Source organism: Lemur catta, chromosome 2 (assembly GCF_020740605.2).
Source record: "Lemur catta isolate mLemCat1 chromosome 2, mLemCat1.pri, whole genome shotgun sequence".
Taxonomy (NCBI): Eukaryota; Metazoa; Chordata; class Mammalia; order Primates; family Lemuridae; genus Lemur; species Lemur catta.
In genome coordinates, this window is record NC_059129.1 from 123,445,248 (window position 1) to 123,468,764 (window position 23,517).

The 23,517-nt window shown below is 36.8% G+C and overlaps 1 protein-coding gene across 3 annotated transcripts in view; it reads right to left on the reverse strand.

Moving 5' to 3' along the window:
- MAP3K5 (mitogen-activated protein kinase kinase kinase 5) overlaps window positions 1-23,517 on the reverse strand; it is a 198,441-nt gene that overhangs the window by 99,885 nt on the left and 75,039 nt on the right. For all 3 annotated transcript variants that reach the window (XM_045544441.1, XM_045544439.1, XM_045544438.1), the window contains exons 4-7: window positions 19,205-19,398; window positions 18,237-18,405; window positions 16,961-17,067; window positions 13,896-14,066 (exon numbers count right to left, since the gene is read on the reverse strand). In XM_045544441.1, coding sequence (XP_045400397.1) covers window positions 13,896-14,066; window positions 16,961-17,067; window positions 18,237-18,405; window positions 19,205-19,398 — 641 coding nt within the window. The remainder of the gene's footprint in view (window positions 1-13,895; window positions 14,067-16,960; window positions 17,068-18,236; window positions 18,406-19,204; window positions 19,399-23,517) is intronic.

Consider the following 23,517-nt stretch of genomic DNA (forward strand, 5'->3'; position numbering starts at 1 on the left):
TTAATATCAGACAAAACTTACTTTAAGACAAAAATTATTATAAGAGATAAAGAGGGATAATTCATAACAATAAAAAGGTAAATTTAACAGGAAAATCTGATAGTCCTAAATGTACCTATTAGCATGGCTTCAAAACATATAAAGCAAAAATGGACAGAACTAAAAATATAGACAAATCTGCAATCATAGCTAGAGATTTTAAAACACCCTCACAGTGATGATCAAACAGGCAGATGTAAATTCTCAGTGAGAGTATGGAAGATATGAACAACTTGATTAACCAGGTTAATCTAACTGACTTATCTGGAATACTACACCCAACAATCGTGTGCCATATTCTGGGCCATAAGACACTTCTTAACAATTTCAAAGGCCTGAATGCAAAGCGTGTTCTCTCATCACTAGAAAACAATAAAGACATGTTTGGAAATTTGGCAACCCACTTCTGAATAACCCAACTGTCAAAAAAGAAATTACACTAAAAATTAAAAGGTACTTGAACTGAACAATATTGAAAGTTCAATATATCAAATTTCTGCAATGCAGAACAAATTATACCTTTAAATGCATATATTGGAAAAGGAGCAAGGTTGAAAAATCAATGCCCTAAGCTTCTATTTAGAAAAAGAACAGCAAATTATCCCCCAGGTGAGTATAATAAAGAAAAGAGCAGAAATCAAGGAGTTAGTTATGTCACTGTAATGATTTAACTCCTAACTGTGACATTTTTATCACATGCATAAATAAATACATAAAGATTGAAAAAACTTAAAATTTGAAATTTAAAAAGAAATCAATGAAACAGAAAGTAGATTTGCAATAAAGAAAATCAGTAGTATCAAAAGTTGGTTCTTTGCAAACATTAATAAAATTGATACACTCCTAGGTGGACCACTCATTAGAAACAGAGAAAAGGAAAGAGAACAAAAATTACTGCTAGGCTCCCATAAACAAAAAGGGAGACATCAGCACAGATCCTACCAACATTAAAAACAAAGTAAAAGGATAAATATGACATAACTTGGGTGAAATGAAAAAATTTCATAAAAATTACATATTGGCATGACACAAGAAAAAAAATGGAAACTCTGAATTGCTCTATATTTGTTACAGAATTTATAACAATCTGAAATTATTCTTTTTATCATATCTCCCCCGATAGAATGTAAGCTCCATGACAGCAGAAACCTTGTCAGTCTTGCTGACCAATGAATCTCCAGTACTTGAATCATCAGAATGCCTGACACGTTGCAGGTGACTATAAAATACTTGTGGAATGAAGAAAGAATGCATCTATTTTCTACCAAGAACCAGACTAAGTGATAAATATAGCAGTTCATATAAGATACAAATAATCTACTAACTTCCTTCAGTGATTTAATCCCTGATCTTGATAAAACCACATGACCAGAAACTATTAATATATCCCTGGACCACCATTAAATCAGTGAATTGCATATCCCAATCACTGTGTTACATTTTAATGTTATTGGAGTTCACTACTTCAATAAGAATATTGACAGTGTTATTTATATAGCTTTTATTGTGGTCTACACAGGGTCTGATACAAAAAATTCCTTTAATTTATTGCTAGGGAGAGTTTACATTTCCTCTGAAGAAGTGGTACATGACTTTTTTCATTCTATTACTAAATAGCTCATTGGCTTAAAGCTCAGTCATAGCAAGCATGCTGATCCTTATTATTGCCATATTTATATTATCTAGTTCCTGGGTGTTAATTTTCCATGTATGTTTTTATCATTTTGTGGTTTTTAAGACTCAAACTTGATAAAAATACATGAAATTATCCACCTTAGCTGAAGACTATGTCTCAGTCATTTCAGGTTAAGTGTACTACAGTATCAAACTACTCGCAAATCCCAGTGGCTTCTGGCTCCTGTCCATGCCATGCTGTGTCATAAACTCTGTGTCATGGTTCAGCTCTGCTCCACATTGTCTTCCGTCTGGGATCCAGCCTGAAGGAGCAGCCTTCTTATTGAAATGGCCAAGAGAAAAGTATATATGGTACAATCACAGAATTGCTCTCAAAGCTTCTCCTTAGAATGCACATCAATCAAGATACACAACCAAGCGGGGTGTCATGGGGTGGGAATACATAATCTTCCTTCAAACAGGGACAGTGTATTTCTAACAATAATACAGTATAGCACAGATGATATTCTCTACCAAAGAAAGCTGTGATTAACATCAAATGGTAAAAGAAACAATTAATAGTAGCTGCCTCTGATTACTGAGCACCTACCAGGTACAAGGCATTGAACCAGACATTTCAGTCATAATATTTCTTTCTAATTCTGACTACTCTTTAAAGAAGGGGGAATTCTTTACCAATAAGGAAACTGAAGCACAGAAACATTAAGTCACGCAGTGTAGAAGTGGTCAAGCAGGAACTCGACCCAGTTCTACTGGATTCCAAAGCCTGAGCCCTCTTCTCTGTATCACACTGTCTACTCTTTGGTTTGTGTTAAAAAAAATTTTTTTTTTAGTTCTTTTTCATTACTTCCCGGGTTTTATTGTTTTTATTTTACTTTTTTAGAAAAAGAGAGTTGAGTGGAAACAGTAAAAATAAAAATGAGAAATAAAAGCCAAGAGAACTGCTTTTGTATTACGGATAAAGTTTGTATTCCATATACAACAGAAACAGATACTGATATATTCTAAGAAAAAATGATGTTTTTCGCAAAATATATTTGATCAGTCTCTTTAGACAAAAGACTAATATTTCATAAAGACTTACATGGCAATACTGCTGAAATATGCCCATAAAAATGCATCAAAGAAGAGTTTTATGTTACTGAAAACACCACAGTGTAACTAGCAAAGACGATAAACATGAACACCATATAAATCTATACCTAAAGAAATCTATAAACAATGATTAATAGTGTGACACTACCTATAAAGATAGAGAAATGAAATGATTAGATATGAGTGAAGCTGTATTAGAGAAGACTTCAGGAGGAAACAAATCTTAGGGAGGGAACTAGACACTTGCATCTTAAGAGAATTATTAATGGCTATATTTGAGTCACAGTGTGAACCTATTTCCATTCCTGTTGATTTTTATTCTATTTTAGTACTAAATATTTGTTCAAAGGGGGTAAATAATTTTCATTTTTCAATTCAATATTACATTTAAAAGATGCAAACGTCACTTTCAAACTTTCAAGGCAACAGATTTTTCTTCAAGGATTGCCTTATTATTAGCATTGCATTTGTCACCTGATTGCAAACTAGCTTAAAAGCAGTTAATTCCTTGATTATAAAGTGAGTGAGATGAAGTCTTCATAATAAAGATTTTGTTCACTTTTTGTGTCTGTATTGAGACATTTAACAAAAGTCAAGAGTAAAGGAAATATTCTTGAATTATTCCCAGCTGAAGAGCATCTACTTCCCAACAAAGAAAAAAACTGAGCTCAAGTCAAGTTCTACTTTTCCTTGTTTGTGATATAACAGCTGTGACTCTTTCTGTTTAAACCAGAAGCCCATGGTGTTTGAGATCTCTAGGGATATGTCTGAAATTATCTCTCATAAAATAACTCAGAGGCAAACCAGGATGGCATGTGAAGAAAACTACTGCTGAATCGCCCTGTTGATTTCATCTGCAGGTTGAGGGATAACCTGCTCTCCAATTCAAACTATTTACTTGTATACATTCCTTATTGTAATAGAAAACTCAGGAAGAAAACAGAAGAATCCCAAATTCTAATTATGTTTTTCGAATCCTTTTATTATGCACATACTTTTTTCCCCCAAAGAAAGAATGATGCTATTTTTATAATCTGCTGTTTAATTTAACAAGATATCATGATGCATGTTACTATTAAACATTTTTTAAAACCACCATTTTCTTCAGGGTATATACTCAGAATAATTGAGAGTAGGCTCTGAAAGAGATATTTGTGCACCAACCTTCAAAGCAACATTATTTACAATAGCCAAAAGGTGGAAACAACCCAAATGTCCATCAATAGATGAATGGATAAACAAAATGTGTTATATATATATGCAATGAAATATTATTCAGCCTTACAAATGAAGGAATTCTGACACATGCTACAACATGGATGAAGCTTAAGGACATATGCTTAATGAAATAAGCTAACACACACATACACAAAGACACACACAAAAACCAAATACTGGGTACCACTTACATAAGGTACCTAGAATAGTCAAATTCATAGAAATTCATAAAAAGATAGAAAGTAGAATGGTGGTTCCCAGGGGCTGAGGGAAGGAGGGAATGGGAAGTTGTCATTTAATGCATATAGAGTTTCAGTTTTGCAAAATGAAAGAAAGTTCTGTGGATGGATGGTGGTGACGGTTGCACAATATGAATGTACTTAATGTCATTGTACTGTACACTTAAAATGGTTAAAATGGTAAATTTTATGTTATATATATTTTACCATCAAAAATCTCCCCACAATTTTGAATGGATGCTATTCCATCATATAAGAATGCTATACTTTTATTTAACAATTTGTCTATTTTGAGACATTTGAGTTTCTTCCAATTTTTTGTTACCATAAAATTCGGTGGAGTGAACATCGCTGGAAACACATCTTTGTTTTATATCTGCTATTTATTTAGGATAGCTTCCCAATGACAGAAATGGATCAAAAAACATGAATTATTTCAAAGTTCTTGATATATAATGCCAAATAGCTTTCCAGAAAGGTCTTATCAATTCACATTTCCAAGAGCAGTATAGGAGAGTGACTTTTACATTGTACTCATGCCAAAATAAGGTATTCTCTCTCTTTTCATCTTTGCCAATTGATTGCAACAAAAGAAGAATAGCTCAGGATTTTAACTTGCTGTAATTTGATTACTCCTGAAGGTGAAGAGTTTTCATATGTTTATGACCAATCTACACTTATCCTTCCCATAACCACCCCACTTCTTTCCAATTAAAACGCAAACCCATATTCTAAGAAGGCTGGAAAGATGGGAGGGGAGCCACTTGGGAGAACTCTGAAGGAGAGACAGGGGAGGGGCTGAGGGTTTAGATTTAATCTTTGAGGATATGAAGAATAATAAAGATTTAGGAGGAAGAGACTGACAGCAAAAATGGGGAAAATCGAAACATTTAGTAAAAGGGGAATAGTTATAATAATCAATTATGATTAATCTATTCAATAAAGTGGACCCACTAAAGCAGAATGTCCAGGGACTAAGAATTCCACATTGCTGAAAACCTCCCTACGCAATTCTGATGTTCAGCCAGGTTTGGAAACAATCGCTTTGGTTCACTGAGTGAAATCCTCCCATTCTTCCAGATTCTCCCTCCTTTTCAGCATAATGGCTGGCAAATATCTAGTTCTCTCACTCATTCCTCTGATAACTGAATTACATAAAGCAAGACTTAGTTGCTCTCTTTAGGTGCTCCGTATTTGTTAGTCACAATTAGGAAACCTCCACAGTGACACATTGAATATTATCATTCATGGACTTCGACTTGGTCAGGTCACAACACAGCTTTATCCAATCCATCATCCGATGAACGTGGTATTAAATCAAGGTCAAAGCATGAGACCAATGTCTCAAGGCACTCGTTTACAAAGCAGCTGTGGGCACACTGTGTGCCTTACCCAATTTCCCAGTCATCCTGGAACTGTTGGTCCCTTAGGAATCATCTACATCTGGTCACCAATGAGCTCAGTGTCATGCTGCATTACTAAGAGCTCTCAGGCTTTGTGTTCTAAAAATAAAAATCATCAAACATTTGGAAACTCATCTAATACACACAATAAAGGACTAAACACAAATGGCGTTAATGGAAAGATGGCGAGATAAAACCCTGGAGGTGGAGAGAAAGGGGGAAGGAGGGTGGTGGAAACGGAGATAACACGGAGAAAGATATCTTGAGGCCAAGACAAAGGGAAAAAAGGCTAATTAATCTGGCCAATGGAAAACAGACATTGGTCTTTATTTGTATGTCAATTAGTTCGTTACTTAACTCTTCCAAAGTAAAGCCAACTCCATTAATAATGTAAAAACTAAATCTTTATTAGGCACACATTGCTGTTTGAATAGCACTGTCACTGACGTAAAAGAAAATTAGTTGATAAGGCCAGGCTCTCTGTTCTTTCCCAAGTTACTATGGAAAAATGAACATATTAATGCTAAAAAGAGACTTAATGCCTTTAATTTCCTGGCTATGGATCTTTTTTGGCATTGCAAGAAGAGAGACATGATTATGCTTATACAGTACAGGCACCTAATTTCCTTTTAAAGTTCTGAAAATGACTTCATATCTCCCCTTAAAAATGAGAACACCACCTTCTCCAAAACCAAACGTGATTTCAAGCAAGCACTGCCTATCTCACAAGACCCCACGATAGCCCTGAGAAACGAAATTCAGACAAGGTCTGTGTAAAAATTATGCAGACTCTATACACTTTCCCTCATTAGCTAAAATGTTTAGCTAGATCCAGAAAGAAGAGTAAAAGGACTCTTGGGAATATTTTATTTTAAAAGGAAATTTAATGTAGTTAAATGTCCATTTTGAGAATGGATAAATATAACAACTATGTAAAGAAATACAAAATATTTTTACATATTATACACTAAGGATATAACACTAAATGCCTTCTAAATTCTAGGACTTTAACATATGTAGTTTCATTTAATCCTCACAGCAAAGCACTCATCCTTCCCAAGAAGATTAGTCAAACCAGTTGCAATAATGCCATCCCCCTTGCTAGTGATTTGTGTAGTTCTGGACTGATGATGAAATATTAGAAACATAAAGAGGTGAGGAAAGTCTGAGGCAGGTTTTTATGCGCATGTTTCCTCAGTCGATAAAGAGACAGGAAAAGATTGCCTCATTTTCCCTTGGCATTGATGTAGCTCGTCTGGGTTGATTCTGGAATGGCCGCAGGCCAACCTGTGGGCAGGGCCACCTATGGCAATAGCAAGGAAGCTGATATTCTTAAGCTGCTGACTCAACATACCCTACAGCCAGTCCTACTTCTGAATTTCATATTGTAGAAGATAACATTTTCTTATGTTAAGCCCATTGGAGTGAGGTGTTCTGCTATTTGCAGGATGCCAAGAGAATTCTAACCCATAAGGCAGGTGTTATTCTTATTTCTTAAATAAGAAAACAGAATTTCCTAAAGGTTAAGTAATTTGCCTAAGATTATGGTGTTTCCAAGTATTGAGTCAACATTGATCCCTCGTCAGTCTCCCAATAGTCCATACCTTCAACAAAACAGAATAGACATTGCTGGAAATGTCTGTTCCTGGAAACTCCAGGAAAAGGGAGCCTAGGGTGTAGTAAAAACAACACTGGATCTGAAACAATTAGAGTTGAAATTTTATTAATCGCAGGGCATCACAAAATTCACTTGAGTTCTTTGAATTTCAGTTTACTCCATTGTCAAATGGGAAGAAAAATGTGAGCCCTGCCTACTTCACAAGGTTCTTGTAAGCCTCCACAGTTAATAACGTACAAAAAACCTTGGGTGAACACTAAGGTTTAAGGCCTTGTTTATTATTGCTGCCTATGTGAACAAATACTGCATATAACAAAATTTTCTAAGTAAGTCAAGCTGCATAGGAATTCAGCATAACAATTATATGGTTATTTCTTTTTAGATTAGGTTAAAAAGAAATTGTGGAGATAACCTTGGCAATTAGAACTACCATGGCCCTCTAAGCCACAGTGATTTGTCCATAATATTTCCTTGGACCATCTCCAGTTGTTATGTCTATTGCTTCAGACACTTGGTGGCCATTTTTTAAATAAGTCTAGGCTCTTGGGTCACAACTTCTCACACTTTAAAAGTTGGCTTTCCTTCCACCTTCCCACACTCTCTTCTCTCATCTTGCTCCTTCCTCTGTAGCCCAAATTGTCCTCTAGCCGGCACATGTGACAGGCACCACTGTGACCTTTAACTTATTTAATAAAACTTTATATTTAACAGCTATGATAAAGGGCACAACCTTTTATTAAACTAAAACTAAACCACAGTTTAATTACCTGAAGATGAAAAAGACATTTTTCATATTTTAACTTGGATTATAGAAATTTAAACATAGGAAAAAAATAGCATTATTTTCAGCCATGCACAAGAGTTTCAATGGATAAAAATAACTAAGGAAATGACAATGGAAAACATCAAATGTTAGAGAGCTATTCTTTTTTTAAAATGCTTAAATTAGCAGGATATATTCATTCAAACCACTCACCCTCTGTCACAGATAAAAGTCAACAACAAAAGTTTGTTCTAACAACATATCGTAATTCAGCAAGCTTAAAAAAAATCTAAACCATAAAATTTTTCTGTCATTTTCTATCTTCATGTTCTGAACCCCTACCTAAAGCTTTCAAAAAATAGATCTGCACTGGAGGACTTCTGTAGCAATAAAGGCTGTTATGTATGTACCTGAATTAGATACTATGCTCAAAGGAGTGTAAAACTTCCTCCATTATGGGGAGGAACATTTAATTTATCAACAATATTAAAAAGGAGAATTGCAAAAAAGGGTTTGATGAGCCACTGGAATCACAACTGCTTGGGGTTCTTCTTCCATTGAGTTGAAGCTCTTATCCTTCAAGTTTCCATAGTCAGTGGATCACTGTTTATTCAAGCCAACAGAAAATGATTCAGTCCACGGAAACAAGCTCCAGGGACTGACTACCTGCCATGACAGCTCACTCTTTATCCCAGCACCTTCATTTGACAAGTGAAAATGCAGAGGATTATGACTCAAAAGAAAAGGTCAATTGAAATATCCCTTTGGGACCCATGACTCAGGGCAGGAGTGATCCTGACTACATCTGGCCAGATGCTGACGCCCTCAGTGTTCCACTCCCATCAGCACCTGGACAAGGCAGTTTCCTACTCAGCTCTAACAGAGAGGGAGGTTAGGGACAATGTCAACACAAATGAGTGTGTGTTTGCTCTACCGTGGAAGTTAGATCAAGACGCTAAGAAATACTTAAATTGCTTTAAAAGCCACTGAGGCATAAAAAAGCATCCATTTTAAAATTGGTGAAGGGAAACCCCTCTTAGGGTCTTTTTAGGACAAATGGATATAATGACAATAATGGCAGATTATGGATAAGTACTCTACAGTAAAAGTGACATTCTTACATTACTAAATAAATCAGTAAGTGACACACACAAGATCAGCTCTGTAGGACTGTTCCATTAAGAGTCTTTGAGCCCTAACAGCTATCCCTGTTCTTATTAGAAAATTAATGGACAGCTTAAAATGAAATCATAAAAATTCTGACATCTTCTACTTGACCTGAAGACCTTGAACACAAAGTTCTTTTGAGAGACAGTTAATGTTCCTAGATTAAACTGAAATCATCAAAAAGAAACCAGAATCTGTTAAGTATAGAAAGTTAAAAACAAAACCAGAAAAAAACTCTACTCCTGAACTGAACTTTATGAAACCTTGAAAGCTCTCAGTAGTCTAAATTGTTTTGTTTTCAAACGGGGAAACACTTCTGTTTTATTCCTGTGCACGATGCACACTAAATTCATCTAGGAGGTTTTCCATTTGAATACACTGACCTTGAAAACTAGGCTTTTTAGGATTGCTTATGCATTTCATTATCACTACTATATCAAAGCATTTCTAAATATCAGATTCTAATTCTCCTTTAATTAAGAATTTTCCTAAAGTGTAAATCTTACAATAACAAAAAGGCTGCACAGTTACATTCCTTTCACATGCCTCTCCATCTTGGACTTCCCAGCCCTCAGAACTGCGAGAAATAAATTTCTTTGTGTTATAAATTACCCAGTCTCAGGTATTCTGTCATAGCAACACCAAAAAAGAAGTAAGACAGTTTCTCTGAACTGCTAAAGTGATAAAATATTTCTGTTTCACAACTTTTAAAAAATTGTACTGCTATTATAAAGGAATTCCTGAACTAAAATGGTCTTCTTTAATATTTTTTTTAATCAGGGAATATTTTAGGAATGTTTTAGGAATATTAAGAAGTAAAAAAGAGTAATATCAGCTTAAAAAATAAAGTGTTTTCGATATACTTGAAACTGCGTGTGAATCACCTCCAAGATATCTTTCTACTTCTTCCTCCCCACTGGTCACCATTATACCGAATTTGGAGTTTATGACGCCATCCATGCATCTATACTTATACTAGATCTCTATGACTATTTTAAACATTCTATAAATGATACTGCACTCTATGTATCCTTCTGCCACTTGCTTATTTTGCTCAACTTTTTTTAAAGATTTTTTTTATGTTGAAACTTTTATGTAAAGAAACTTCTAGAGTTTCTCTAGGGTATAAATCTGCTGGACCTAGGGTAGGCAAGTTGTCAACTTTCCTTGATAATGCCAAAATCTTTAAGTGCTTATAAAGATTTATACCGAAACTGGCAGGGGATTAGGACCCCCATTTCGCTAACATTCTTGCCAACATTTGATACTGTAAGATTTATAAATTTCCATTAATCTGAATAGTCTAAACTGGCATATCATTGTTTTAATTTAAAATTATCTTTTTATATGTTTTTAAAAGAAGTGGGCTGAGTGTGGTAGCTCACATCTATAATCCTAGCACTTTGGGAGGTTGAGGCAGGAGGATTGCTTGAGGCCAGAAGTTCAAGACCAGCCTGGGCAATATAGCAAGACCCTATCTCTACAAAAAAATTGTTAAAAGTTAGCCAGGCAGGGTGGTGTGCACTTGTAGTCCTAGCTACTCTGAGGCTGAGGCAGGAGGATTGCTTAAACCCAGGAATTCGAGGTTACAGTGAGCTGTGATCACACCTCTGCACTCCAGCCTGGGCTGGACCCTGCCTCAAAAAAAAAAAATTTATTAGCCATTTGTGATTCTGCTTTTGTGAATGACCTGTTCATATCCTATGCCTATTTTTGATCTCTTTTTCTTACATTTTTAAGGAATTATTTATATATACTGAATACAAATCCTGTATTTATTATATTCATTATTCTCTGTCTATAATTTTTTTTTTTTTTTTTTTTTTTAGAGATGGGGTCTCATTATGTTGCCCAGGCTAGCCTTGAACTCCTGGGCTCAAGTGATCCTTCTACCTCAGCTTCCTGAGTAGCTGGGACTACATATGTGTGCCACTGCACCTGACTTATGACTTATTTTTTCACTTTGTTGATGGTATCTTTTATATTTATTCACATATTTATCATTTCCAGTGCTCTACATTCCTTCCTATAGATCCAAGTCTCCATGTGATGTCACTCCCTTTTGTCCCAAAGATTTTCCTTTAACATTTCTTATAGTGAAGCTCTGCTGGCAACAAATTATATCTCAGTTTTTATTTATCTAGAATGGTCTTTATTTCCCTCTCATTTTTGAAAGGCATTATCACTGGATATGGAGTTCTTTGTTGATTGATTTTTTCTTTCAGCACTTTAATGATGTTATTCCATTGTCCACTGGCTTCCTTCTGATGAGAAGTCAGCACTCACTCCTTCCCCGATGTAATGTATCTTTTTTCTTGGGATGCATTTATAATATTTTCTTGTATTTCTGTTTTTCAGCAATTTTACTATGATGTGCCAAGGGATAATTTTCTTTATATTTACCCTCTTTGGATTTTGCTGAGCTTCTTTTATCTGTGAGCTGGGTTTTTTTGTTTGTTTTGTTCTATTTTGTTTTATCAGATTTGGATCATATTAATATTTGGCCACTAATTCTTCAAATATTTTCCTGCTCTATAGTATCTCTCCAGTTAAAAGTATTTAAACCACTCAATGCTATTCCACAGGTCATCAAAACCGTAAATTTCTTTCTCAGTCTTTTTCTTTCCTTTGTATCAATTTCAATAATTTCTAAAACCTACTGCAAGTTTACTAATCTTTTATGGTATTGTGTCCTATCTACTGTTAATCCCATCTGGTGACGTTTTGACTTCAGATATTGTATTTCTCAGTTCTAGAATTTCCATTTGGTTCTTTTTCAGTTTCCATATATCTCCAACAACTCCTCATATTTTCACCCATTGTATTTATCTTTCCAAGTAGATTCTTTAACATATTTTTCATTGTTATTTTTAGGTCCTTGTCTGATAATTCCAAAATCGGTGTCATCTATGGGTCTATTTCTAGGACTGATTTTTTCCTTGATTATGGATCATACTTTTCTATTTCTTCATATCTTTAGTAGTTTTCTATGGTATACTAGACATTTTGGATGTTATAGAGATTAATATTCTCTTATCCTCCCCTTATGAGTATTGAGTTTTATTGTAACAGGCAAAGCAATTATTGGTGGTTCACCTTGATTATGTGGAGGCTTGGTTTTAGGTTTTATTAGGGTAGCTCTATTTTGGTTTTGTTCCTAATTTTAGCGCACTCTCCTAGTCCTGGGATATAAGTTTTTATTCCTAAGGCTTGGCCCTTTTACAGTTTCAGTGGAAAGGTTGAGCTGTTTATCAAGTCCCTCTTACTTGGTGAGGTTCAAACTCCCCTGCGGTGGGCAGCACCTGAAACCTCTGCTCACGTTCTTTGGCGTTCCAGCTGCCATTCCCCCCAGATTCCTTTGAACTCACTCTGCACATGCACACTTCAGGGGTTAGGCAAGAATTGAAAGGGAGTTTATACACAGATTTGGGGGCTCCTCTCTCTGTCACTTCTTCATTTAGGGCTTATCCTACTCATTTTCCAAGCACTCTGGCAGCCTCAAACTGACTCCTCATTTTCTGGTGATTTTCTGCTTGGGTTCTACCTGCCCTGTGCCCTGCAGACTAGGGAGTGCCCCCAAGGGAAAAGCCATTTAAATGTGGATTTTATGTGTCCTTCATCCAAGGATAAAACCTCTCCAGTTTCTGAAAGCACTCTTAGGTGCTTTCCAACTTTTTAAACAAAGTGTTTCCCCAACATTTATAATTGTTATCAGCAGGAAGACCAGTGCAACAGAACCTACTCTGCCATTTCCAAAAGCCAGTACCTTGATGAGCAAAATTAAGTTCAATGCTATCCATTTTCCCAATCTTTTCTTTTATGGTTTATCATATTTTTAAGCCTTCTTTAAGAAATCCTTTCCTATCCCAAAGTCATAAATATAGTTTGTATATTTTGTCCTAAAACTATTTTTTCTCAAGTATTTTTTTCATATTTTGGTCTTTTATTCACTTTGATTTCATTTTTTGTGCATGGTTTAAAGTAAAGATCCAATTTTATTTCATTTTTCAAAGCAGATAAATTTTCCCAGGACCATTACTGAAGAATCTATTCTTTCCCCTCTAGCTCATGAAGCCTACTCTGTCATAAATGTAGTCTCCTATATATCCCAGTCTGTTCCAGGCTTTCTCTTCTATTCTAGCATTTCATTTGTCTATGCCTACAGCCACACTGCAATATCTTAATTATTACAGCTTTATAGTAACTCTTGTTATCTGGTAGAGCAAGTCTCTTTACCTTGTTCTTCTCCAAAATTGCTTAGTCTATTCTTGGCCCTTTATTTGTTCAAATAAATTTTGAAATCAAGTTTGTCAAATCAAACTAAAAGCCCTGCTGGGGAGAATTAACATCTTCAAAATATCAAGCCCTCTCATCCACACACTTGGTGTATTTTTCCATTTATTCAGGTCTTCTTTTATGTCTGCATATAAATTTTTATAAATTTTTCTGCAAAACTATATTTTGTTATTTATATTATATATTTCAAATATCTTTTAAAAATTATATTTCTTAAATTAGGTTTGTGTCCAGTTTATCCCAATTTACTCTGTCATGTTAAAGGAATTTCATCAAATTATTTACTCAAGTTATAAAATCTAAGATTTAGTTCATAATATGCAATCTAATGGATAATAGTACTTTGACACTCTCACTTGCAAACAATGTTTTACATTATGGATTTACCAATTAAGTGGGTTACTTATAGCCTGTATACTTACCAAGAGGCTCCATGGTCTCTGCTTTCAGTGTCTGTGAAGTTGGAGTCCAAAAACATATCTTTGTAGATTCGACCAACAAGGCAATACAGATCTGAAGCCACCTGCCCTCCACTCTGCACCATGGGAATCATAATATCAAGAGCTTTTGCTCTGTCTCCAGGCAGATTTCTCCTAAGGTGGAAAACATTGTTGTTTCAATGTAGATTACAGAAGCAATGCAGGCTGATTATTTTTTAAAAACTCTGATATATTGATTTACATTAGTGAAATTTGGCAAACTCAAAACAATAATTAAATTTTAAGAGTCCTCTGCAAAACTCTGTCCTAAGCCTAATTTTTATCCCATTGTATGTCTACTGAGTCTAACAGGGATTTCCTTTGAGCTTCTTTTCTGATAATGGTGATGGTTTTGTACTCGCCTATCCACGGTCCTTCCAATTTCCCTGCAGCCTATAGGCAAGTTCAAGTTGGTGGAATGAGATCAGGGGTGTGGTTTTATGATCTTGAATGGCGCAGAGTAAATTATTCCAAATACGGACAAAACCCTGACCTTAGGTTTTAATGTCATTTACTTCAAAACACTGAGCAAACTAATTCACAGACAATACCAAAAACCAAATCTAATCCAAGAATTGCCTAAATTCCATGTGTGACCAACTGATTTTCTAAGAAGCTGCTTTATGTATCTTATTTTTAAATATCAAGTATGTATAGACAGTTCTTAAAACCAGATAAAAATTCTCTAAGAGTTACCATTTCTTGGGCCTTGAAAACATGCTAAGTGAAAGAAGCCAATCACAAAAGACTGCATTCTGTGTGATTTATTTATTTGAAATGCCCAGAATAGGCAAATCTACAGACAGAAAGATCAGTAGTTGCCTAGGACTGGTATTTAGAGGGAAACGGGAGGGTGATTGCTGATATGTAGGGGGTTTCTATTTGGGATGATGAAAATGTTATAAAATTTGTGTGTTGACGGTCACACAACTCTGTTAATCGATTAAAAACTGTTGAGTTGTACTCTTTAAATGGGTAAATCGTATAGTAAATGAATTATATTTCAATAGAGCTGCTATTAAAAAAAAGGCATCATTTTATTCTCAACTACCACTTCAAATTTTCTGTCCATGAAATTCCTTTTTACACTTTGTACTAAATATCTTGAGTTTGGAATACTGCTTCATATAAATAAGCTTATCATTTCAGTATATTTTAGGAAAGAGAGACAAAACACAAAGGAATATTATGAGAGGCTCTTCTGGACTTTTACTTTTCATTTCAAAATATAACATATTCAATACCACCTTCAAAAAAAACTTATTTGAAAACTAGTCGGAGCAGATAATCTCCAGAGGTCTCATCTAAGTCTTGTCAAATCTAAAGAAAAAGATGTTTAATAAATGGGAAGAGAAAATGTATTTAAATTATACAATAATTTTATTTTGTTTTATTTTTTTACAGACAGGGTCTTGCTCTGTCACCCAGACTGGTACAGCGACACAATCACACTTCACTGTAACCTCCAACTGCCAGGCTCCAGCGATCCTCCTGCCTCAGCCACCCAAGTAGCTGTGTCTACACACCCAGCTAATCTTTTTAATCTTTGTAGAGATGGGGGTCTCGCTATGTTAACCAAGTTGGTGTCAAACTCCTGCCTCAAGCAATCTTCCCACCTCAGCCTGCCAAAGTGCTGAGATTACAGGTGTGACCCACCATGCCTGGCCCCCCTTATACATTTATTGATAAGGTAAGCGGATGGATGAAAAGAAAAGAAACAATCTCTGGTTGAATAATATACTATTTTCTTCTAGATAGATGCAGCGGAGCCTAGTGGTAAGAGCACAGACCCCAGCAGCAGATGGATCTGGATTTGAGCCTCAGTTTTTTGGTGTGTTAATTATGAGGCTTGAAGAACAGTTATTCAACCTTTCCAAGTTTCAGTTGCCTCATCTGTAAAATAAGGACAAAAAGGCTTACATGACACATGGCAAGTACTCAATATATGTGGCAGAGGCAGGGCGTGGTGGCTCACGCCTGTAATCCCAGCACTTTGGGAGGCTGAGGCAGAAGGATTGCTTGAGGTCAGGAGTTCCAGACCAGCCTGAGCAACATAGTGAGACCCCATTTCTACAAAAAATTTAAAAATCAGCAGGGTGTGGTAGTACAAACGTCTATAGTCCTAGCTACTCAGGAGGCTGGGGCAAGAGGACTGCTTGAGCCCAGGAGTTCAAGGGTGCAGTGAGCTATGATAACGTCACTGCATTCCACCCTGGGTGACAGAGTGAGACTCTGTCTCAATAAATAAATAAATAGATGGATAAATAAATGTGGTGTCCCCTCCCTTTTTCTTTTCATCATTCTCTTCAGTTGTGGTAATTATTAATACGTATTTAATCAACTCTCTCACCACAGAAAAATCCAGCAGCACAACTAGCGAAGCTTTGGATGGCCAGGGCACCAGGGTCCACCATGGTGACTCTAGGTAGGAAGTGGCCCTGGGGTGTGCCATGATGCAGACAGAAAGCACAGAGGCAAAACTGGGCGTGACAGTGTTAGTCCTAATCCTAGCAGATTTATGGGCACATAATCTAAAATGTGACCAATAGAATTTTGATTATAATTAGGTGTGTTCAGAGCAGTCCTGGTAAAAATATTGTCTGATTAGGAATATGTTCACCTAGATATAACCATCCTTACCCCCCAGTTAAATTTTTGTGTGAATGACCATTTGGTGTTGAATATATTTGCTTAAAGTTAGTGTCACAATGATATAACTTACAAAATTCTAAAAAATATAAATAGCAAATACAAACTTTGACAGAGAAAAAAAAATGTAAGAATTTAAATACACAAATAGCGTGAAACTTTTTTTGCTGAAAAAAAAAAAATCAGAGAGAAATCAGAATGCATGCTGCCTATATTTCACATGGTTGAGGTAGATTTGTTACGATTACATTCTAATAGGTACTCATTGCAATGCTACAGCAAACACGGACCCCGGAAGGAATCTGCCGGTTAAACAATAACACGTTAGTGCATTACAGAAGAGAACTTTTTCTTCTTACCTATTCAGTGCAAATGCATAATGAAACTTCACATGGGGATGGGAGGCCAAATCAAAGGTTGGCAGTTTTTCTAAAGTCTCTACCAGCTTCACGATAGAATCATAGTCCTTTCAAAGAAGAGGAGAATAGCATAGAATTAAATCATTAGGAGAAAGTTCTGACAATGAAATGTCTTTTGACAACCAGATACCTGAATCTGACAAGGGTACTGAAAAGAGAAGTTAGAATCTATAAAATACTTTGAACAACCTAGAAGAAATTGTTGTCGTCGTTTTTCTTCTAAGAAGTTTGGATTGTATAGATAAAAATATTAGTAATATTAGAGTTACCATGTTTGACATAAGACAAAAAAGTAAAACAAACAAAAAAACACCTAGCATGACAATGCTCTACTGTTTAAATATGGGTAGTTTATGTCTCCATAGCGCCAGACTCCTGACATGCAGTTTCTAATGATTACTTCCAGGAAAATAGAAAATTACAAAGACATGGAGCACTTGATTGAATTCCTGTTATAAGTAGCAAAATGGTTTCATTTCATATGAGTAAGCTACTCTAGCCATGGGATCCTAAGTGCCACAGCTTGTCACATATATAAGTCTCTGTTGTCCACAGGAAATTTCCATGGACCTTACAGGCTGGATGTGGGAATAAGAAACCAGAAGTCTCTTAAATTTTACTATAAAAACCTAATAGCAAATTCCCAACTCAGAAAGGATTCTATTCTACTTGCTGTATTTTTAAAATTTTAAGACATGTCAATAAAAATGAGATAGCATGTTAGCGTGTTTTACATTACATATTTTAAAAATTATTTTTATAAGTAATCAATTACATAGTTTTCCCTTTTGGCCAGTTAGAGCCAGCACTATCAATTTCAAGCAACACAATTTTAAGGAGTAAAAGATATATTCAGAAAGCTCTAAAAATGTCTGCTATTTGCCAAAACAAAGCTTTCATTTATTGACTGACAGGTATGCTCAAGGTTAACAGCAGAACAGACTATCTACGGGTTAGTTCTGCAACATTTTTCTTTTCTTTGGGAGGAAAAATTCAGACCTTTACGTTACAAGTCTTTCATGATCACTGATGGTTAACTCATGTGAATCTTTTTCATTCATCATAAAAATCATAGGATGGAAAGCTTAGGAAAGTCAATAAAAAATTACATGTAGTAACATGAGTTACTGATTAACCAACTAAAATTTGAGGTTAACATTCCTTTATTCCTCTAATATGCTACATGACAAAGACTGCACTTTAAGCATCTTCTCACCTGGATATCTCTGTAGGAAAGTAACAGATTTATGACAATATCTGCTGTCAAGACTTCAATATTATCTACTCGCTGCCGAATTCTTGCCAATTCAGCTGCCAATTCTTTACCAGTGTATAAATTACGAGCTTTCCTGATATCGTTGAGTATAGATTCCCGGAAATACTGGCTGATAAAAAGAAAAGAAAAACCACACACACATTTTCGAAGAGTTAACACTAGAAAGGATTTCAGTGAAAAGGAATAATTTTATAAAGAAATAAATGACACTCGTAGCATCATAGTAGCTTTCAATTCATTCAGATGCATAAAATGAACATCTCAAATACCTGGCATTATTAAGAAATTTAACACTGTGCCTTCAGAAATAATTAAAAGTAAAGGTACTCCATATTAATGAATTTTCTTGCAGTATGCCACTTAAAATGCCAAAGCTTTATTTTTCATTTTACTGTTTTTTTTTTAGATTTTGTTTTATTGTAACATTTTTATTGTTTTGAGTAGAAATTGTTCTAAATAACTTAGATGGGCCTGTGATTTGAACATAATACAACCTTAACTTTCTGATTCAGCATCATTATTTATAACATAAATGATTCTTCTTAACCAAAATATAATACTGCTGTCAACAATTTTTGCAGAGTTCTTGCCCTTACTCTATAAGTCTCTGGACGTTTATCTGATGTTTCTGTACTTGCTTTGTATAGATTGTCAGCTCTACCATTACCATAAAATAGTCAATAGTTTTTTGTTTGTTTGTTTTTGCTGGAATCAAGTTATTGTTCTGTGAATAAAGTGAATACAATGCACTATGTGGCATTTGTTTTATCCACTTAGGAGATAATATACAATGCTTTTCTAGGTTCTTTGCTGTACACTGATAGCTAAAGAACATCTGATAAGATGCACAAATGGAAGAGGTAGAATAACACTTCCTATCATTACCAAATGGCGTTATTAGACTTCACCTGGAACTTGCTTGTGCCACCTTCAAAAGTTGAATGAAACGATCCACAAGAGGTAAGCAGATGGGTCCAAGCAGCAGCTCGAAGTTGGGTTGCATGAGCTCTGTCAAGCCCTTCATGAAGCTGCTGTCACAGCAGTAGACCTTGTTGTGTGGCGTTATCATGTAAGGAACAAAGGTGTAGTTCCCAGTGCACATCTGCGGAGAGAGGAGACATGGGAGCTGGGAGGCAGCCCAGAGACACAACACCCGGAGTCCCCGCCTTGTTTCTGTGACTCATTTTAAACAATACTCCACATTCGAAGGGAAATAGAAAAACCTCATTTCTTATTTATGACCTATAAAAATGGAAATTTCCCCCCAATTTCTTTAATTAGGTACCTCAAATATTTAGGACTTACAGATGATACCAAAAATGTGTGGAACAGTTTCTATCAATCAATTAAATATTTATTCACCATCTTTCAAGGCTATGGCACAATGATACATGCTGTGGGAAAAACATGGTCGTTTAAAGCACGGCCTTCAGATTTCAAGGGCTTGTGATTTAGTCAGAGGGGCACTGCGCAAACACGTGGCAATGCAAGGAGTGAGCGTTTAGACAGCTTCCTGCGGGCAAGGCAACGCTGTGGACAGCCAGCTCAAAGCTGCTCTCTCAGCCGATGGCCCCACTAGTCTCCCAGTGACTAAAACTAGACGCCCAGAAGTTAAGCTTGACACTTCCATGCCCTTCCCCTCCTATATTCTATCCTATCTATTCTGCCTCCAAAATATATCTCACGCCTGTCCATTTCCCTGCATCTTCTCCGCCAGCACTTTAGTCCATGCACCAGTGTACCTGGTCTAGCCACTGTCATTGGTTTTAACCAGTCCCCTAGCTCCCGCTCTGGCCTTCCCATCTCCACTCTACCCAGCTGTCAGAGTGCTCTTTTAACACCCTACCTTGGGTCACTTCCCACAGCTGCTTAAAGCCCTACGCCTTGCTCTTGCAGGAAGAGGAAGCTACAATATGGTCCACCGGGGCATGACTGTGCAATTCTGCCCCTCTAACCTCCGCCCTGCCACTCTCCCCTCACCCACTATCACCTGGGCTCACTGATCTCTTCTCGGTTCCTACATGATGCCAAGTGAGGCTATGCTGGTGCACACAAAGGCAGAGTGGCAAGAAGAAAGGAGAAACTGACTTGGACCCCCCTGAGTAAGCAAATCTAACCAGAGTGTAGGATGCAAAGCTGACTGGGAACTGAATGCAAAGCTAAAGGTGTTAAACTATTCATTCTGCACAATGGGGAATCACAGAAGGAATTCACAGTGGGAAAGAAAACACAATCAAAGCCGTGCATTTTGGCAGTCTTGGCAGATAATAGGAATTAAGATTTGAGATTAGGCAGGAAACTACAAAGCACGACCAGATTAGCAGCAGTGGCAACAAAGAAACAGACACATGTGCTTCATGTTAAGAGGAAAGAATCAGGCCAAACCCTGTGCCTCACACCTGTAATCCCAGCACTTTGGGAGGCAGAAGCAGGAGGATCGCTTGAGGCCAGGAGTCTGAGATCAGCCTGGGCAACAAAGCAAGACCCATATCTACAAAAAATAAAAAATTAGCCAGGCGTGGTGTGTGTGCTTATAGTCCCAGCTACTTGGGAGGCTGAGGCTCAGGTGGGAGGATCATTCAAGGCTGCAGTGAGCTATGATCGTGCCACTACTATCTAGCCTGAGCGACACAGTGAGACCCTGTCTCTAAAGAAAACTAGAAAGAATCAGTTGTACCTGGTAACTGATTACACATATTGAGAAAGAGGAAGAAGGAGTCAAAGGCAACTCTGCAATCTTGAATGAGGCTGCCTATACAGAGTAGTGTCATTAACAGAAAGCAAGAATGCAGGAAGCAAGATCAGACTAAGTTATTTACAAACACTGCATTTTGAGACACTTGTATTCATGTGTTTGAATCACAAACAGAATCTGACTTCCAGTTAAAATGTGAAAAGAACTTCAAAAGGTTGAGATTTGATTTGAGATGAGATAGTGTGAAATGTTCACTTTTAGAGAGGCTGGGACTTAAGGGGGGCAGGACACCTAATGTAAAAATGTCTAAAAGAGAATTGGAAATAAGTGATTGGAAAGTAAAAGAGTTTCAAGGCAAAATACAGACCTGGGAATTATTTGATAATGGTTGAATCAAATGAAATGGGAGAGATCTCTAAAAGAAAAAGCATAGGGCTGAGAACCAGAATGGGAGATGCAGGAAACCCTGTCTGCCGCTGTTACAAGAGCACAAGGAGTCCAGACTGTCTTCCCAGCCATATCAGCATGCGGGGAACAATCGGAGCTTCTCTAACCCTTAGCACTAAGCTAATAAGCACAAATGTGTATTCACCATGTGCCAAGGTATAAACGGTCACGTCGGTGGGTCACAACCCACTGAAGAACGTGCTGTTGTCTCCATTTCACAGGTGAGGAGACACATAAGGCTTCCGGGGTCACGCAGCTGGTCTCTTGACGTGTTTGGCACTCCGGCCCAGGGACTCTCTCTAGCAGCCATGTCATTATGACTAGGGGGCTGCGCACCCTCCTGAGTGGCTTTGCAAGCTGGCACACCTGCTCTCTAACCTTCTGTCACCTTCTCTGGGAACCCTGCATGAGCCAAGTGACTACGCATAGCAAACAGACAAGAAGTGCCAAATGCCCTGACGGCCACACTTAATTACTTATGAACATATTATGCTCTGAGGCTACTTGTTGTACGTCAGGTCATGAAGCAGAAACCAAGCCCGACTTCCAGTTAAAGTATGAGAGGAGCTTCCAGAGGTTGAGATTTTATTTTTAAATCAAGTACACTACATTGTTATTGCCTCAAGTTCTCCTTCATGAGGCAATTACTGGAGGACTAATCAGGAAGAAGGAAAATCAACATGCCCGGCTTCTAAAGTGTAACCAAGATCCCACAGCATGTCCACCTAATTTAATCCTTTTGCCCAAGCCACTGCGGAAGCAGAAAAGAAAGGCAAGGATACCAAAGAGGTCACTTTCCAAAGCTTCTAGAGCTTAACCTATGAGTGGGTGCTAGAACAACAAAATAGAATCAAATACTCCTATTTTAGATAAGCACCATAACTAAAAATGACTAAGAAAATGCTCTGAATCTTGTAAGTCACAAAATGAGAATAGATGAAAAGCCACTAAACCAGAAAAGTGCTACCAGAGGTTTAGACTATTATTCTTTTGTTGTTGGATAAAGTTCTGTATCCTCAGAAGCATTCATACCATGTGTAGAAGACATGAAATATACATTATTATTAAAATGCTGGGCACTGGGGAATAGTGTCTATGTAAAATAATTCTGGGACAGAATGACAATCAGATATCTGAGTATGTGTTGGGCAGTGGGGGGCTGAAGGGAGAAACATGTGAGCCGAGCCATGCAGAGAAAAGCAGTTCCTGAGACAAACCCCATGGCATACGGCTCAGAATCCTTGTTGGAAATACCCAGGCATGTTAAAGGTTTTCCCAAGTTCCTCGCCTCCCTGCACTCTGGAGTTTCTTCCTAATTTTTTTTTCAATTTCCCATTGTTAATGCCAGGAAAAAAAGGGAGGGTGGTAAGCCAGAGGAGGCACATGGAAACAACTGGGCCAGAGCTAGGAGACAGCCCAGCGAGTATGTGGTGGGCAAAAGTGCAAGTGTTGGTTGTGTGACACCGAGTTTTCAAAAAAGACACCAACTGCTGCAAAGAGCACTTTTTCAACATGATGAAAACTAAGAATTGGGGAACATTTATTTCCCAAGTTGGCTCACACATAACTTAGAAATGTTACTACTGCAATTTCTGTTTGCTGAGTGCCACCGAACCCATTGTTTGAAATAGCTGATAATCCAAAGTAAATAAAACCACCACTGTGTGATCAAGAACAGAAACCTCAAGTGCAACTGCCCTTTATTAATAAGGTACTAATTCTAAAATATGTATACCTGCTTCAAAAATCACATTTCCTTACAATTCAGAACAGTAAGGCGTGCTCATAAAATAACAACGCTGATCTCTCAGGCCCACGCTTTTTTTCATGGCTATAAAATCTTACAGCTCAAAATCTAGTCTTATTCTAACGATTTTCACTGTTTAAAAAAATAATGCCAATTCTGTTTTTAAATTTTTAAGAACTACATAAAAGTGACCATAAGTGTGTGTGGTCACTACAGAAGCTTAACGAATTAAGCTTCTGTAAAGAAAAACTCTTAGCATTCAAATATATTGAAAAAGATGCTCAAAATATTCAACTTTTTATCAGGACATCCAGCACCCGAAACACAGCAGC